The 19,561-nt window shown below is 46.2% G+C and overlaps 1 protein-coding gene across 1 annotated transcript in view; it reads left to right on the forward strand.

Moving 5' to 3' along the window:
- The window catches only part of LOC144175800 (frequenin-2-like), a 559,531-nt gene that overhangs the window by 526,880 nt on the left and 13,090 nt on the right, over positions 1–19,561 (forward strand). Inside the window, exon 7 of the mRNA XM_077704804.1 lies at positions 17,145–17,222. Coding sequence (XP_077560930.1) covers positions 17,145–17,222 — 78 coding nt within the window. The remainder of the gene's footprint in view (positions 1–17,144; positions 17,223–19,561) is intronic.

Here is a 19,561-nt window from a genome sequence, read left to right on the forward strand (position 1 = left end):
AGTGGCCGCACTTCTTTCCGTGGCTGTGCAGTGCAATGCCGAAAGTGGCATCCCCGCAGTTAATTCACCCGCGGCAGATGCCGCTAGCTTAACGTATGGCGAGCGCTTGTGACATTTTCTGGCCGCGCTGGGAAGCCTAGTTTCCCATCCTACATTGTTCTTGCTCCGTGCCCCACAGTCAATCAATCTTCTGCGCGTAACATATTAGCCATGTGTTACGTGTCTTTTTTTGCCCTCTGAAACTCAAGTGAACACGGACTCCGTTAGAATCACTAGTTAAAAGAGGATGTGGTATGCGTTATCAGATACAGCCCTGCAGAATTTCGTGTCATATACGCTTCCACAATAGCCACCTCAATACGAGTGCAGCAGGCGCTCCTACTAAGCAGCGGCACCAAAGAGCACAACATTTTGACAGTTCAGCTATTTCCAAGCCAGTAAAATTGTATTCATATACCTCATTACTAACCGAATGTACAGCTCAAGGGTTCAACTCCTTGTTTAACAGGCCCTAAGTAGGGTGGCGACGGATATTGATGGGTTTCACTGACTTCAGAGTAGCTACAAACACGGCAAGAGGTGCTCTTATCTGGTGCACTTATCTAGGGCTCTAACGTTGGGAGCGCTGATTAAAATGGAAGTGGGTCACAAGAAAGGCTTCTGATCACGCCACGTGCAAGCTATGTATAAGGCCTGGAGCTTTCGCTCTTTCCTCGCGCCTTAAAGCACTGCGAGATACGCGCAGCCATTGGCTCCACTAGGCGGCACGTAACGCTTTTCTTAGCAGCCGACGCGCATGCTCCGCTTACTACTGGCTGCAGCGGCATTGCTTTTCACGTCGGCCATGCTAGCTTCGGCGCGTTAGTTCTAGAGAACGAGAAACTAGTGTTTGAAGGCCAGATAGGGGAGCCCTAATTACAACAGGCTCGCTCGAGGCAATAATCGAAGATTTCCGCGGAAGGCTACCAAACGGATTTCGTTTCTTGGATGCGGAGCTAACGCAGCGAACAGGTCCCTGCGAGGCCGGGTCGCGCAGAAAAGGATCAGCGTCGCCGCAGTTATTCGGTCACCGCTTTATGAAGCCGCGCCGACCTGAGATCACCACACTGTGTAACCTTTAATCGCCCTATCCCCTCCTTCCCCTCCTTTGTAAACTGATTTCCAGATATATTCCTGCTCTGGCGGGCGGCGACGGGTGACGACGATCGACATTGGTCCCTACAAAGATACGCCGTGCCAGAATGTCGCTCGCATTGACTGCCCCTGAATGGCCGAAACCACCGGCGGCTTCCTACAGAGCCAGAAGCGCTTATTGGCTCCGCATTTGGTGGAACTCCCCAACAGCGGCGCTGTACTCTTCAGTGCCAGCTGCGTCATAGACGCTACACCAGAAACAAGAAGCTGCCTCAAAGCTTCGTTAAATGGCGACGAGGATAAATTTGTAAACAAGGAAAGAGAAGAACAAGTAATCTAGCTATCGCGCTCTTGAAATCGCGACCTATTTAGAGGCACCTAAAGGTTTGCTCGCTGGAGAATATCACGATTTAGATGGAGGAATGCTTCGTATGATCTATTATTGCAGCGAGTGACCCATTGGCCTGCAGGAAGTGTACCTATAAAACATCTCACGTCAGCGTGTGATGCCCGCCTACTGCATTGCATTGTTTATTAAATGCAACATTTCGAACGTACAAAGGTGTCGCTATAGAATACGGTAGTTTGTTTTATGAAACTACCCGCCGCGGTGGCTCAGTGGCTAAGGCGTTGCGCTGCTGAGCACGAGGTCACGGGTTCGATTCCCGGCCGCGGCGGCCGCTTTTCTGATGGAGGCGAAAAGCAAAAACGCCCGTGTGCACGAGATTTCGGCGCACGTTAAAGATCCCCAGGTGGTCAAAATTAATCCGTAGCCCTCCACTACGGCGCGCCTCATCGCCTGCGTTGCGTCGGCGCGTTAAACCCTACAATCAATCAATCTTGTTTTATGAAACTACTCTGTGTAAGAATGCCGGCGAAAATATATTCTGCTGAAGATACTCGGCAGCACAGCTATGGATTTGCATCGATATGGGACCGGAGAAAGTGGTGAAGCCACCCTTTTTTTGCGGCGAATCTAATGGTTCTTCTTTGGAAGGCTTTTAGGAGCCATTCATTTGTTGCCGGATTACCCAAACGTGCATAACAAAAATACCAATGGCCGATAAGTGACAGTAAATTTTGAAGCATACTAAAAATGTAAGTACAATCACGTACCATTCAAGTGCAAGGGCGACGATACCGGTGCCGTCACCTGGCAGCGGCCGTGGAAAACGGACGGACACGAGCAGTTGAGATTTCGAGTGCTAGGATGCGCGCCCCACTGCGATATGTCGCCCTCTCCTTGCTATCATGCTTGCCTTCTCGCCATGCCGCAAGAGCGCTGCAAGCAGTGGAAGGACTACCGCTACTGCAGCTGAAGGTGTTGGCCGCATTGAAAGCAATGCGGGGCGTAATTGCCTGAAGCTGCGGCCAATTCTTGCGTGGGAGACGCGTGCACGCTCTCGTAAGGCATACTGCTGAGCTCTTCATTGTTTCTTGAAGAAAACCAGCGCACAGAAATGGAGACAAAAATAAATGCATGCCGCCTTACTTTTGATGGCACTGCAAAGTATTGCATTCGTATTGCAGTGGCTCGGGAATTGAACAATGAGTTGGCCGCCAAGATTGCGTCTTTGTTGTTTAACGGAGTCATGGCTGAGTCAATTCGCGGGTTCAGTGCACGTAGAAAAGAATAAATATACCACCACAATTCATCTCCAATAACATACATTACTGCAAGCATTGTGTGGGCTGGGAAAATTACTAGCAGAATTCTAATATTCGCAAAAATTAAGAAGATAGGCAGGTTCAGCCATTCTGTAGGCCAGTTGCCCTTGTACAACAATTTTGGCGGCCCGATTTTTTTTTTTTTTTGGCAGGCACGTCAGTGTTTGTGTAAATCTGCGGAGGGGGCAGCACTAAGCATGGGTTCGACGTCAGCCAGTTGCCCATCGTTTTTTGCTCAAGTTACTGCACCCCATATGCAAAGCTATGCCGGCAATGCGACGCCGGCACACACGGCGAGTAGGCGCTCGCGTCATCCGAGCGCACAGTGGCTGTAGATACTACGAGAGTTTTCGCTGACCGTTTATGACGCTCCGCTATGCGCCCGACGCACCGCTCAGCACAACCGGAGCGTCAGCAGCAAAAAGGCTTTTAGCTAAGCGATAACCGTGTCTCCCTCTACGGGGAATGATTCGCGTGACTGGTCGTTTCGCGTGCGCGTGCAAACCAAAACTTCATCCTAAAGCAAACATAAGAATTTGTATTTGGTCGCCCAAACAGAGCAAAATACTGTGTTTCTTGGCCTCATTTAACCTTTTTTGTATAATGTAGTCGCTGACATGGTATAATTTTTGTAGATAACAATAAAGAAGCCGGTAAACTTCGGAATAGCCAAGCCAAGGCTGTCTTTCCCGGCGCACTGCATAGAAGCAGCCCCGCTCTTCGGTCGACGTTTTTCGCTTCCGTTCTAAAGCTCGTTGAGGTGTGTGGCACCTTTTTCGCGAATTCGTCGTTCGTGTTTCCTCCGAAGAAACGGAGTTCGACGTAGCGCTCTCGCATCACGGGGGCAGGCATGTCAAAATTCCGCACGGTAGCGTAAGCTGCCGTGACGGTCCGCTAAGAGGCCCCGGTTAGCGTACCGGGGCCCCGCTCCGGTATCGCTGGTAGCGGGCTAGCGCGCCACGCTTGCGCAATGGCCCTCCCGATTTCTATCGGAGCGGAGCGGATCGTCAGAAACGGTCAGCTAAAACTCTCTCCTATCTCGCGCCGTATCGCTAACAATTGTTTTCAGCGCTCTTGCGGCATGGCGACGAGGCAAGCATACGAGCGTGCATAGAGATTCTTAGTAAGTATACTAGAGAGGAAGCTGCGCCTCGTAAGCCATGTCGCCATGGGGGTTTATGGGAAGACCCTCTTTTTGGCTTGGGCTTGGCATGACGATTGGATTCTTAAGCGGTTATGGGGATTTGCTTTCTTCACCATGCATTAACACGTTTACAAGCTACGAGGAAGCCGAAATCCTCCCGTTTCTGTGGTAGCCGTGATGGCCGTGTTCAGTGAAACAGCAGGCAATGCGTGATCGCACCTGACATTGCTCATGCAGCAGTCGAAGGACGTATGACTGTGCGGGTAATATGCCGCCGCGAAATTTGTAACCGACGAAAAGAAGAAACAAAACGTACTTCGACGAAGACAAGATACGGCAGATACGGGCGCTTGTATGCGTCCTATCGTCCACGACTGTTTAAGGCCAAGTTCTTTTTTTTTGTTAAACTAGCTGGCGGTCGGTCACCCGTTCACCACGAAGGCAACGTTTTCATAGGCACGCTTAAAAAAACTTTCGAAACTCTTCAAACAACTCATTATTTGAAATAATGGTAAACCTAATAAAATCAGTCTCTAATGAGTTACCCCCCAAATATTAGTATTGTTCGTCACTACAAGCTTGGCCTGCGGAATAAGAGGCACAACCGTTCCGGCAAAAATACCCTTTACCTCCATTTTTCTCAGTTTTAAAAGATCCTGTTCTATTTTCCGCTTACATAATTGCACACTATTCTTCGCGTTTTTGTGGCACTTTCTTTAAATTTGTGGTCACTAAAACGTTTCAATCCAAGCCAATGATGAAACTAAGGTGATTCGCGATGTATAAGGGCGGTCCATGACGACACAGACGACCTTGATATGAGCCGCATAGACGCTAGCGCCAGATTCCTCTCTAGTATATACTGTGAGAAACTCTATGAGAGCGAGCAGAGGACAACATATCGCTGTGGGACGCGCAGCCTTGCTCCCGACATCTCAACTGCTCATGTCCGTGCTTTTTAAACGGCCGCTGCCAGGTGACGGCACCGGTATCTTCTGTAGTGCGTTCCGCGCTTCGTATTTGCATTGCCCATGACTGCACAGGTCCGCGCAGAAGTAAACAGAGCACGGGAGCGGTGGCCGAACTGCATCGCTGCGCCGCGTATGGGCGCCGACGGGAACCATGGAGGGCCGGTCAAAGAGTTTGTTCTCACTGCCCCCGCCGCCCTATATGATATGTCTCATCGCCGCTCTGCTGGCTTGTCATGCTCGGCGAGACGGTCTTCAAAGGGCAGCGCTGGGCTATAGAGGGGCGCTGGTTACATTGCCGCTCGCAGGCATCAGTGGCGACCGAATACGCTGCTCATGAGCTAGACATAACTGCGCGCGCCCGGAAACGTGCCTTGTTGCGCGCTGTAAAGGGCGGCATAAAATTGTAGGCCGCTGCGGTTTGGCATAGCAAGTCATTGCGATATTATTAATTGTAAGCCCGCAACAAAACTGTTATGTACAATATAGAAAGAACATTCACAGACCTTTTCGTTGTTCGGAAAAAAAATCTCGCTTACGAGATTTCTTCTTTAATTTTGGGTTTGTCCCAAGTTATCGCTGCCGGTCAGTCCAGGCTGTTCTGAACAAAGGGAAATAAAAAATGTCCATGCGGTGGAAATTCTGTATTAGAGAATGGTGTAATGAATAAATACAATCGTTGCCTGCTATTACAGCGGGCCTCATGGGATGAATATTTTTTGGTGGCATTAACCCTTTCGCTCCCGTTGACGAAGATAGCCCTCATAAGATTTTGTACCAAATTAACCAGTTAAGACTATCGTGGCCATCGATCATGACCAGTATACTCGTCATCGTTCATTTTGGGGCCTTGGCGGCGCTTTTTTGCAAGACATTGAGGTCATGCGATGAAGCTATCTTTCAATTCAATGCGGAGTTTATTTTAAACCTTGTACGCTTTCTTAACTAGTATAAGGTGCTCGTTAAAAATAACAACGTCGGTTTTAATGCGACAACGAAATATGCGCCTTATGAGGCCCGCTGTAATAGCAGGCAACGATTTTACCTATTTTTTAGGTGTTCTCTAATACAGAATTTCCACGGCATGGACATTTTTTATTTCCCTTTGTTCAGAACAGACCAGGACTGACCAGAAGCAACAACTTGGGACAAACACAAAATTAAAGAATTAGTCTCGTAAGCAAGATTTCGTTCCCGAACAACGAAATTGTCTGTGATTGTGCTTTCTACATTGTATATTAAAATTTTGTTGCCGGCTTACAATTGTATAGCAATGACATACTATGCCAAACCGCGGCGGCCTACAATTTTATGCCGCCCTTTAGAGCGCAACAAGGCATGTTTCCGAGAGCGCACAGCTTCGTCCAGCTCATGAGCAGCGGATTCGGTCGCCGCTGATGCCTGCGAACGCCAATGCATCCAGCGCCCCTCTATAGCCCAGCGCTGCCTTTTGAAGACCGTCTCGCCGAGCATGATGCGCCAGCAGAGCGAAGATTAAACATATCAGATAGGGCGGCGGGGACAGTGCGAACACACTCTTTGATCGGCGCTGCATGGTTCCCGTTGGCCCTCATACGCGGCGCAGCGTTGCAGTTCGGCCACTGCTCACGTGCTCCGTTTACTTCTGCGCGGACCTGTACATATTTTCGAAGGATGGTTGCAGATGTCGAGAACACCAAGATTTCCTTGCGTGCGACTTCTAAGAGCCAAGCTGCGTGGTACAGTCGTTAGAATTCGTGCTTTTGGGACCTCACAAGACATCCAGACATCATGAGTCAATTCGTGCAAACTATCTTGGCATTAGAAACGGCACCCTCACCCTATTGATGAGATTATGCAAGCCTGCTGGATATGACTTGCATGCACATGGTCCAGCTTTTATAAACGCAATTGCCTTCATTGGATTAAAACCTGGAACTGCACCCGAGTGTGCTAAACATGCACTTGTAATTGTACTGCCTCCTTCCTAACAGCATTTGCATAAAGGGGACCTAATTATGCTTCAGAAGGTCGCCATTTCAAGCGCGAAATCGCTAGAAAACGTATTCAGGAAAACATGTACCAAATATTATACCAACGCGTAAAGCAGAAGCCAAACAAACATGCAAACGATATCTTCCTGTCTTGCCTTGTTTATCTGTAAATCCTCGTCTCCATTCTCACACCAACACCGCCTGTATAATCATTGCCTAACCCGTCAGCGGAAAATGGCTAAGCAGCCACTCTCCTGCTGCTCTCTCCTACCGTTTCGCGCTCCGTAGCCTTCCTGCGCGCTTTCATGATCGCCGGCCAGCGCCGCTTCTCGGAAACTGCAAAATAGTTGAAAGTTTGTTTAGCGTTCCCCAGGCAGCGCTCCTACGCCTTCTCGTTTTTGACCATGCCCGTCTGTCTTGGTGTGTAGCCGATAAAACCGCCTTTGCCACGAAGCAAAGTAACTCGGGGGACGAATTGCAAAGCATGCTTTCCGCACTGGATGAACATAGTAGAACCGTGGGTCTGAAAATTAATATGCAGAAAACCAAAGTAATGATCAATAACCTCGCGACAGCACAGCAGTTTGGGATAGGGGGCGAGGTAGTGGAAGTGGTAAGCGAATATATCTACTTAGGCCAAGTTTTGACCCCGGATCCCAACCATGAGGCAGAGATAATTAGAAGGAACAGAACGGAGTGGAGTGCATACGGCAGACATTCTCTGATAATGAATAGCAGCCTACCATTGTCATTGAAGAAGAAAGTGTGTGACAGCTGTATCTTACCGGTACTCACCTAAGGGGCAGAAACTTGTAGGCTCACTAAGAGGGTTGAACTTAAATTGAGAAGGACTCAGCGGGCAATGGAGCGGAAAATGATAGGTGTAACGTTAACGTACAAGAGGAGAGCGGAGTGGGTCAGGTAACAAACGCGTATTACAGACATATTAGTAGAAATTAAGAAGAAGAAATGGACGTGGGCAGGGCATGTAATGCGAAGGCAAGATAACCGTGGGTCATTAAGGGTAACTGAGTGGATCCCTAGAGAAGGCAAGCGTTGCAGGGGGCGGCAGAAAGTTAGATGGGCAGATGAGATCAAGAAGTTTGCGGATATAAATTGGTCACAGTTGACAGAGGACCGGGGTAATTGGAGAATAATGGGAGATGCCTTTGCCCTGCAGTGGGCGTAGATAGGCTGTTGGTGATGATGATGATGATGATGAAAATTATTTGTGCTGCCCAGGCTGATGCCGGCTTTGCGCGCTTATCTGCTTGGGTCACAGGCCCCGAGATTTTCTGAGTGGGGCATCCCCTCTCCCCCCTCCGCATTTCGGTCTTGTTTTTTCCCCGCTGTTTTGTCCACTCCCCTTCGGTACGCACTTTTAAAATTGGGGACTGTACTGTAGAAGCGCCCGTACACCGTGGCGGGACCCTCCGCTTCTTATGCTTTTGCTTTCAGTAATCTGAAATTTACGAACACGTCATATTTTTGGAAAAGAATGGTAGAAGTGAGCACCGGAACAAAAAATGTGAACGCAATTTTTTCTTCCCTAAATCCTCCAGAGAGAAAAATATCAGTAAAGTAATGGGTGTACCATCCGAAGATATCGTTTTTCTGTTTGCTATTTGTCTACCGACCATTATTATGTTATTACACTAGTTCAGTTCCGCCTCCATGAGTTACCTTTGGAAAAATGCAGCAAGTATGAAGCGACGGCACATTGGTTGAGATCCGCAGTGTGCCCCAGAACTAGCGCCCCGTCGCAGCTAAGATGTGAGCGAAACGGCTCTTGAAACCCAACAGGCAAGGTGACAGACGCACGTGGTAGAAGTGGGTGCAGCGTTCGCGACTCGCGGGCTGTGACTTAAGGTGATATGTCCGCCGGCGCGCGCCACATAGCGGATGAGTGCCCGAACTTAGCGTCCTTACCCTTCCCATTGAAAAGCGCGCGACGCGTTAGGCAATGTTTATACAGGCGGCGTTGCTCACACACTGTGACGTAAATTTCACTCCGGCTCAGCCTGTATGACGTAGCTGGCGCTGAAGACTACGGAACCGCTATTGGTGGGTTCCATTAAATGCTGCAGCCAATCAGCGTTCCAGGCTCTGTGGGAAATGGGGGTGGACGTATCGGGGGTTCAGGCTAGCGGCGCTCCGGCACGGCGTATCTTTGGAGGAGCGAGTGTCGATCGTCGCTATCCGTCACACGGGTTTAGCTGAGTTCGTAGATATAGCGTGTCGCATAGAGTTTCTTACAATACACACTACACAGGAATCTGGCGCTAGCGTCTATGCGGGTCATATCAAAGCAGTGTGTGTCATGGACCGCCATTAGATCATGCGCTCGCCCAAATTCCATCATTGGCTTGGATTGAAAGGTTTTAGTGACCGCAAATTTAACAAAGTTCCACAAAAACGCGAAAAATTGTGTGCAATTATGTAAGTGGAAAATAAAACAGGCTGTTTTAATACTACGAAAAAAGGAGGTAAAGCGTATTTTTGCCGGAACGTTTGTTCCTGCTATTTTGCAGGCCAAGGTGGTAGTTACGAACAATGTTAATATTTGGGGAGGGCACTCATTATAGACTCTTATGTTATTACTTTACCATTATTTCAAACAATAAGTTGTTTGAAAAGTTGGGAAAGTTTTTGCAGCGTGCCTATAAAACGTCGCCTTCGTGGTGAACCGGTGCAACGACCGTCAGCTGCAGTTTAACAAGAAAAAGGAAATCGTGGCATTAAACAGTCGTGGACAATGACAAGATAGTACGGATTCAAGAGCCCGTATCTGTCGTATCTTGTCTTCGTCGAAGTACCTTTTGTTCGTTTTTTTCGCCCGCTACAAATTCCGCGGCGGCATATTACCCGCTCAGTCATACCTCCTTGGACTGCGGCATGACCAACGTCAGGGGCGATCACGAACTACCTTCTATTTCACCGAACACGGCTACCACAGAGCAGGAAGGATTTCGGCTTCCTCGTAGCTCGTAGACGTGTTAATGCGTAGTGAAGAAAGCAAATCCCGAAAACCGCTTAATATTACAATTGTCATGCCAAGCCCAAGACAAAAAGGGGGGTCTTCCCATAAACCCCCACGACGACATGGACTACCAGGCGCAGTTTCCTCTCTAGTAGTACTTACCAAGAAACTCTATGGCGTGTCGTTTACAAGATACCTGAAAAACACGGAGCGTCTTTGCAGGCAGTAACGCCGCCAGGCGCACGACCGCGCAAGCATCTGCCTGCACGCGGCCAAGGAGCCGCTCTGCGGTGTATGCACGAATCGGCACTCAGCGCAGCATCTAAAACTTGTCAACGCCCGCCAGAGCACGACTATTGTATAAAACCAGTTTATAAACGCGCGAAAGGGGGTGATAGTGTGGTGAAAGATTGCGCTGGGGATCGTCGTCGGCGCGGCGTCGTAAAGAGATATTCTGAATAACCGCGGCGATACTAAGCCTTTTCTGCACGACCCGGAATCGTAAGCACCAGTTCGCCGCGACAGCGCCGCATGCGCAACGCAAGTGGGCCGCTAGTCGTCGGTGTATATCGTCAATTACATGTCGTAATCCGCGCATGTTTTGTTTTGGACCCCCTATGTGGCCTTCAAGGGTTCCCTTATTTAAACTGCCGGGCCGACGCAAGAACGGCCGACGCGACAAGCCCGGCCGGCCTGCCGGCAGCGCCAGCGGGTCGACAGGCGACGGGGCCCGCTCAGCAGTAGTAGGTGGAGCATGCGCGTCTGTTGCTAAAAAATGCGTGATGTACCACCGAGCTGAGCCTATGGATGCGCGTATCTCAAAGCCACAAGGGCCTTGTCCTGTTTCTATAGGTGGCCTTGCGCCGGGTCGGGGATGTCGTAGCTTCCACACTGAACCGCGAGGGTGAAAGCTCCAGGCCTTATGCTGGACCTTTTTAATCAACGATGCCATGCCTAGTACGTAACGCTTTTAAACCATTTTTTGCGGCAGGGCGTTCCTTGGATAGTATTTCAGCGATTTCGCACGTAAAATCACAACCTTTGAAACCATGTTTAGGGCCACTTGTTTTTTGACCTAGAGTAATTATATTTTGTAGGCACATTGGAAAGCACTTAAATGGTGACATTTAAAACTTCATTAAAATTTTAAAATGTCATGATTTCAGTAGTTTTTGTGTTACAGAGGTATACAGGTTGCCGGCTCGTGGAAATCCTGGCAATGTATTGACACATGGTAGGAAGCTCTGAATACTTTTCAGTTGTAGTCAAAAGAACACTACAGGGTATGACGTTCTTCAAATTTTTACACACTTCATTTTTTACAGAGAACAATACTTTCTCCAATTTCCAGTAGTACACACCTGTTTCGACCGTAAATATCATGTAAAAAATAACTAGGCCTACAATAAAAATCCGAGAATGTGATACCCTGCTAAACTTTTGAGCGATCGAAATAAAACACACAGGGTCAAAATTTGCCCAGTGGTTGCCATACTATCCTTCGCACTAGCAACGAAGAACTCATAAAACGCACTTCTGAGAAAACGGCTGTTTAAGTTTACAGAGACTTCATTATTGTCACATTGCACCAGCAGCATAGTCCTTGCGGTCCTTGCGTAGGGATAACCTCACAGACCTTTGCATTTTGATTTGGTGCATTTGGGATGGCTTCCTGGCTCATTGGAGGTATTTGCGTGCAGGCCTTCAGATGGCAGAAGCACCAGTTTCACGCAGAGTGTACCAGAAAGTTTACTATGAGCTGCTAGGGTACTTATACTTCACTTGATGTATGTCTAATGCATAGCTCCCTCCGAAATGAAGAGTAAGGCATTGTTTCTTTTTATATTAATTTGCAAGCAGACTGTCAGCTGAACTCTGGGTGTCATAGCCTTGATGAAGCTACAGCTTAGTGCATGAGGCTGTTAAGTTTCAAAAGGTTATATCAGGGCAATACAAGCATAAGACGAGCTATTTGAAAGCAGAATATACGCTTGCTTTACACAATTACAACATCATTATTAGCACGCCATGCTCTTCTCCTTCTGGAAAAACAATCGTTGCCAAATAGACAATATAATTGCAAACGTTGCACAATTAGACAAAAATAATGTGCAATTAACAAAATTTTTAAAACGCCGGCACCTTACGGCGTCTTCTCTAATTAATTTAACACCGAAAATATAATTTTGTAATCCCATACTTCCTTGTACGAACTAGTTTAGAGCCACGGCATAAGTTTCTCAAATAAAGCTCGGTGATTGTTCATTATACCCCTCTCCCCCTACAATCCGCGACTCGCACGTTAACCAGGGGGATGAAACTCCGCCGTTTTTCTGTCCCGTGACTGCAGCGATCCTACCGTTTGGGGGCTGTACTACATACGAGCATAAATGAACGTTGTTGTTGCATTTTATATCTATTACCAGGTTACTTATTAATTGCGGAGTTTTTAATATGCAAGTGAACCTAAAAGTTGCAGTTCGAGATGGCGAAAATACGAGCGCCACCCTGACTGGAAAACGGGGACCGCGCCTTTGTACTTCGCACCGCTGAAAAGGGGCGTTTCTTGTCGCGCCCACAGATATGCTACGATCCACGGTGTTCCGAGGGCCGTTTTTACCACCGTAAAGTTCGTTTCATCGAAACAGACGCATGAATGGATTCGCGCCATCATCACAGATAGTGCTGTACTGAAGGGGTGTCAAAATTCTTCATGCCAGGGCGCATAACATTCTTTTGGATCCCGGCGGACGAAAGGTACGATCTGCATGGTGCTCGTTTTGCTTTTCTACGCTTGCACGAGATAGCAGGATGCGGTTGCAGCAGTAGCTTTATAATTTAAGTGAGCTACACGTGCACTATTTGTTTAATACATTCTGATTGTCTTCTTTGACTCTTGAATTACGCATGAAATGCGCGGCAGAGCATCTGGTAATTAATCCAATGTCTACATTAGCTACACACGTTTGTTTATACGTGCGTTATTGATTTAATGCGTTTCGGTTGTGTTCTGCATTTTAGCGCAAGTGAATGCATGGTATGCAGGAAAATATATATGCGGCAACATATACAATAACTAATGGAACAGTGTAAGCCTATCCGCACTCTTTTTATTAGCTTTTGATTGCCTGCGTTGTTGTTGTTATTATAATATTAATATTATTGTGAATATTATAATTATTATCAGTGGTATTGTTATCGTTATTATTATCAGCCTATTTATGTCTACAGCTGGATGAAGGCATCTCCTTAAACTCATGGCTCAAAGGGTGGTTCCGTAGGTTCATATCGTGTTGTTAGCACTATGTTAACTAAGTATAGTGACTACATAAATTATTTTATTGCGTTTCAATTGTGTGTTCTGCATTTCCTCTTCACGTGAATCCATGGAATATGGCAGAATAAATTTGTAGCAATAAATATACACACAAAGCAATTACCGTGTATGTTTATAATACAATCATAACTACAATTCCGCCACTTATAATTTATACTTTACGCTTCAGTTCCGTGCTTAGAGTTTCAGCTTTAAGTACAAGAACGATATATTCACAAAAATGCAGCTACAGCTATAAGCCGATAAATAATTAGACAATGCAGGCTTAACCTTTGCTGGTAATTTATTAGAGGTTCTTAAATAAGGTTTTTATAACCAGTTTACTGCAGGGCCCTAGAAATACCTGAGGAATACCTAGTGCGGAAAATATATTGCATGAATAATTGCTTAGCGACTGTGGTGTGGGATGGCTGCTTTTGTCTGCAGAAATGTATTCTGGATTAGTAGGAAAGGTGGGTCGTTGCCACCGAACATTATGACCGCACAAATAGAAAAACGTGTCCCCGTCTCTTAATAATAAAGGCTGATTTTAATTTAAAATTTGCCTTTACGATTGGTCTTGTCACAAGTCATCTTTGTAGCCAAAATTAATTTAAGAAAGTTGAAATGTATCAAAATATATCACATATATCAGATCGAAATATATCAGATATATCGAAATATATCAGGTCACGTTTATTTCGAATACAGATGCCAGTTTTCACTCAAAACTATGTGCGCCTGAAAGCAGCATTAAAGCTAGTATTCATTCTAACCCAAATATACACACGTACTTGTTGATGTTCCAGATCTAGCGTTTGGCTCCAGTGTGCGAGAAGGCAGGACCTGGCTCATTTACCCCTTCGACAGATATACAGCAGCTACCGGCTCTGTCCGGCCCATTTCACCAGCAGAGACTACGCGTACCTTGGACAGACAAGGCACTGGACACATATGCACTGGCTGGATACCGAGTTATTAGCATGCGGACATGCGCCATACACTTTTGTTTGCGACTACAAGCGAAATATCCAAGTTGTGTTTTTACTGTATGAATGGTACATTTAGGCAATAAAAATTAAAATAACTGCACTCTTTATTCTTGTCTAGATTGTGAGTACTAATAAACCAAAACAACGTCGTACTTATAATAAGTGGTGCAAAAAGGAGTGGACGCAAAAAACATCATCAATCAGGACAAAACAATTGCTCTTTTGATAACAGGAACAAGGTCGTGCGCTGGCCATCTGAATATATTCCACTCGCTCAATTTAACTTGCATGTGCGTATTTGTCGCTAAATGCCCCCCCCCCCTTCCCGCTAGGCTTTTCAGTCCTCATTAAGATGGCGTCTCCCAGTACATGTCTGCAACGCGCCGCCATGTTTTTAGTACCGCCCCCAAACACCAGGGATTTGTCCGGCGCTGCGAGCGAATATCGCGTAATTTTAGGGACCTTAATATCGCGTCCTATGCAAGGTATAGGAAGTTTCACTCCCCTGCGTTAACCACTATCGTAATTTAGTCAGCCTTGCTATATTTAGCCACTTCGCTTTTACCAATAAATTTCACTTCGCGTACATTACTCGCGTGCAATAGCAACCGATCCTGCTATCGGCCGCTGCCCGAACACATCGCGCCAATGGAGCGCGCGACGCAACTTCAAGCCTGTCGGTCATTGCATTCGTAAAGCTCGCGAGCGCGCTGTCATACACAGCAGTAACTCATCGTTTTATAACATCGCAATGCATCCAAAAATTTTACTTCACGAACCCCAATTGCACATGGACGCACTACGGCGTTGTCGCGGGCACGTTTTCGATGTGTCTTTCGAGCCGCGCACTTCACTATCTGGCGCACGATCTCAAGCATTATCGTCGCGATAATAATAACATTACTGTACAGAATCGCAACACATGAAACCACTAGACAGGAACCGAGCCGACCGTGAAACCGAGGAAAACATTCGCGAAACGGGCTGCATGCGAACTGCGCGTCAGCCGAACCGCCCGGCGGCCATCTTGTTGTTGCCATGGCGACACCCAATCGGGAACACCCAAACGGGGATATTATCTGTGCACAGGGACAAGTTGACACGCGGTAATATGCAGGCATATAATATAAAAAATGGGGTGTGGTGGTTTAGTGTGCCGTCGATTCATCTACATGAGAGGGAGTTTGAATTTTTAAATCGCCCTGGAACGTAAATATAACACGCGCCTTCATCCACACAGTTTTTTCATGACTGTCATGTTTTACAAATAATACGCTGGAATGTGACTGACGTATGTATGATGTGTGGTCGCATGGGTTTAGGTTGGAGTATTTAACTGTGCGTCTGTTCTAATAAAAAAATCAGTGGCGAGTCAGCGCTGGGGTATGCCGTTTCCTTCCCTAGTGTCCGTGCGCTACCTTCAAGATGTCCCATATGGCTTACTCCCTCGCCTGTAACGGTGCAGAGCACCTTAGGACCTCCCAATATCCGTAAGCGTCCATCCGTGCGCACATCACCATCAAGCGAAAATCAAGCGAAATTCGATTTGAGACAAGAGTTGCAGTTTGCTTTAGAGAATAATCAAAGTGCAACTCCCAGCTTAAATCAAATGACGGTCGGGGCACAAATCGGGCGTCACTCGGGGCGCAACTTGGATGTCATTTCGAGTCCCCGTACTGCACACCCCTGTCATGCTGCCATTTTTTTTATACAGTCGAATACGAGTGTGCAATAAAATATATTGTGGCCGCACGCTACTTGCCACCCGGAGCAGGGGCACTAATCAGGGTCCAAGCCTTTAGCCTCTGCTCCCCTTTCTGTACTGAAAGAAATAATAAAGAAAGAAGAATAAGAAGTACATCAGGTTATTTTGTGTTTTACATTATTAGATCGTTTATTTTCTTCAGTGATGTATATTTACGGTATTGCAAAGATGACTTTGGATAACTTCGCACAAGCAGGGTGTTACATGACTGGTCTGTTTTCACTATTTTTTTTTCGTGTTTCCGATTGGCTTTTCGGGGCTTTTTTATTTTAAAACGAAGCTTTCTATTTATCCCTGATTTTACCCGTGCGTACCACAAGCCGCACTGCAGGTACACTGTACTTCAGGGGCCAACTTTGAAGATGATGATGATGATGATCTCGGGTGAAGGGAAGAAAAAACGCTTCAATAGTTTTGTCTATAGTTCTTTCGGAGTGCCGTAAACTTTGTGGGCGGATTTTCGCCATATTGAGCTGCTGTAACTGTAACGAATGTAACACCACTGTCGGTTGTCTTCTTTAAAAGAACGCGACTTCGTCCACACTTTCTGCCATGCATTCCGGATGTTAGGAGAAACTCGGAGAATGCTTTTCTTTGTGAGGTATAATAAGCCATGTCGGAAAATTGCCTCACCGGAGCAAGTCATATCACCCATTTGTGTGCATGCCATGGCTCCGACCCTGAGAACGTTTTTTTTTAAAAAAAATGAGTTGTTCCTGCTGACTGTCCTTTTAAAGATACCAGGCGGATAATGTCCCCTCAAAAGGATGCAACCTGATGCGTTATCTTTACAATTAAAAGCAGCTTATTCTTGTCAAGCTTGTAGCGGTTCGCGACGGATTGTTTTAAAGGACTCCTGACTTTTAAGTACTGTCTTAAATGAACTACTGTTTTGCATTTTGATGGCAATTCAGCATTAGAGCTTTACCTTTTGATTTTGGGCATAACACAAGTTAGTTTACGGCTATTTTTTTCTATTGGAGCGTTGGAGTTTTATTTTCTGGGAAAAGTTCTCAATTCTTCATTTTTTTCAATGATGAGCTTTCTATTTCTCATTTTGGTTGTTGCATATATACTGCCGACCATACTTGGTCGTGAAGCTTATGGCCTGAAATTCTTTACAGAGGAGTGTTCCCTATGTTCCGCCTCCGGGTATCATTTTAAATGTAATTTCCGCTTTTACCATCTTTCCTTTTGCCTCCAGGGAAACCAGACGAAAGAGGCCGAACAAGAGGAATCCCCCCAGGAAAGAGTTGACAAGATATTCGACCAATTGGACAAGGTACGCTCCTGAGGGCTGTCTCTTTGCACATCTTGAAGTAGCGCAAATTCGACTCGGACACATCAAAAACTAACTAAACAGACCACAGCGATTCATTTACTGCTCATTGCGCTTGCGACAGTGCAGTTTGGTGGTCACGCTTGTGCTGGTTATAGCGAATGCAACGTTTGCGTTTGGTTGTTTTTCGTTAGCTTAAGTTTCTAGGCTGTTATCCTCACGAATTCGGAAACTTCGTATGGTATCCAGATATTTGTTAGCATGCTGTTTTGTTTAAAACAAAAGTAAATAAAACATGCATGCTGGAAATCTTACAAAAATTGTTCGGCCTTGTTCATTGGGGTAAAAATATCATTAAAAAGGCTCACCATCCCTTTCCGCTATGAATACCATAGAAAAAAGAACTATGCAATGTCTTTACTCGTTGGTTCGTTCGGGAAAGCAACCTGTAGGGAAGTAGGTACTTTATCTTTTCCGCTTTGGAATTTTCTAAACGATTGTTTGCAACCGGGTCATTGATCAATTAAACCAAATTGTCAGCGATGGTGCTTTTTTTCAAACGTTAGTCCCGAAATGAGAACGAATGTAATCATGCGCAGATGCTCATATAAATGAAGAAAGTACAGATGGTCCATGCCTTCTCTTTAAGGAAAGCAAGGACATTTGAAGTTCTGCAGGTCACAGGTAGTTGTTATTGTAATGCTGTCTTCTGGAACTGTGGCCAATTGGACTCGGGGGGTATTTTTAATAAATGTTTAAGAGGAGGTTACCGTGGCTGTTGACAGTACAGGTGGCAGTTTAGCTTTGAAAGAGAACATGAAGGAAACGTTATGCAGGAGCTAGGTGTCCGGCCACCAAAACTGATATTGTTCTAGCACATAATATAACTGCAAACACATAGTATTTATTTTTTATTTGTTTGCTTGTTTGTTTGTTTATTTGTACAGTACTGCCAGCCTAGAAACAAGTTCTTAGGCAGCAGTGGGCGGAACAGACAAGGAGATAATACAATGCACGAGAGGAAAACACAGGCCACACTGGGTCCTAACAAAACCTGCCTACAACGGGACGGTACCCAAATGAACAAGAAAAAATACAAAAAAAAACCGCCGAACATGCGCTTTGCACAAACGAACACGCTGTGTGATCGTACACAGGTAACAGAAAAAAGTAATGCAATGGTGCCAAGAGTTGCAAGAAAGCGCACGATATGTGCGGGAAAAAACTACACCAGTCATATGTAAACACGCGATTGCGTTACTAGTAAAGCGACTGATCACCAGAACACAAAAAAAGCGTCACAACAATACGTGCTATCCATGAACCCTGTCAACAAAAACGCCTCATATATGAGCAAGAAAATCTAAGCGTGTGCGCATGCCGAAGTTTCCTTAGCCATGGGCATAAAGGATGCAGTGGTAGGGCAGTCTATCAAGCTGGCTGGTAATCGGTTCCACCGCCTGTAGTCCGACGAAAGAAGGAATTTTAAAAGACGTTGGTGCGACAATAAATCTTAGCTACCTTTTAGAGTGGAAAGCTCGGGTCGAGCGCTTATTGAGACGTGTTAAGTATGCGTTGGTAGCAAGAAACAAGTTTTCATGGTAGAGTAGATGTGAGTGTTTCAGGCGATCGCGGTAACGTCTTATTTCCAAGGTTTCAGGCTCGGCTAGATTTAAAAGTGCTCCAGAGGAAATATACCAACCGTAAGCATACTAGACAAATCTGATCGATTTTCTTTGGATGCCTTCGAGCATAGAAATAGATACCAGTCCAAACTCGCGTTCCATGCTCTCCAAAAGAGGACAAATTACAAATGATCGCATACATCGAGCATCTACCTAGGGAGCGGAAAGAAGGAACATGCGCGGAATCACCGACTTAACAGGGCAATAAGATAACACGGTAATTGACAGCAGTGACTTCGAGATGAAACAGTCGTCGTCATCATCATCATCATCATCATCATCATCATCATCACCACCAAGAGCCTGTTTAGCGCCACTGCAGGACGAAGACCTGTCCTAATGGCTTCCACCGGCTTCTGTCCTGCGCTTCTCGAGTCCATTCTTTGCAATCGAATTTTCTTATTTCGTCTCTCCATCGAGTGAATGGCCTTCCCCTTCTTCTAGTCCCGTCCCTTGGTGTCCATTCTGTTGCCCTTATCGCCCGCCTGCTGTCAGATCCTCGTACTACATGGCCAGCCCAAGTCCAGTTCTTTAACTTAATTCTAACTGTAATACCTTCTATTCGAGTATGCTCCCTAATCCAGGTTGCTCGTTTCCTGTCCCTAAGCGCTACTGCAATCCTTATTTGATCCATGGCACGTTGGCTGGATCTAATTT

Source organism: Haemaphysalis longicornis, unplaced genomic scaffold (assembly GCF_048455015.1).
Source record: "Haemaphysalis longicornis isolate Haplotype H1 unplaced genomic scaffold, Haemaphysalis longicornis Haplotype H1 scaffold_1, whole genome shotgun sequence".
In the NCBI taxonomy this organism is placed as follows: domain Eukaryota; kingdom Metazoa; phylum Arthropoda; class Arachnida; order Ixodida; family Ixodidae; genus Haemaphysalis; species Haemaphysalis longicornis.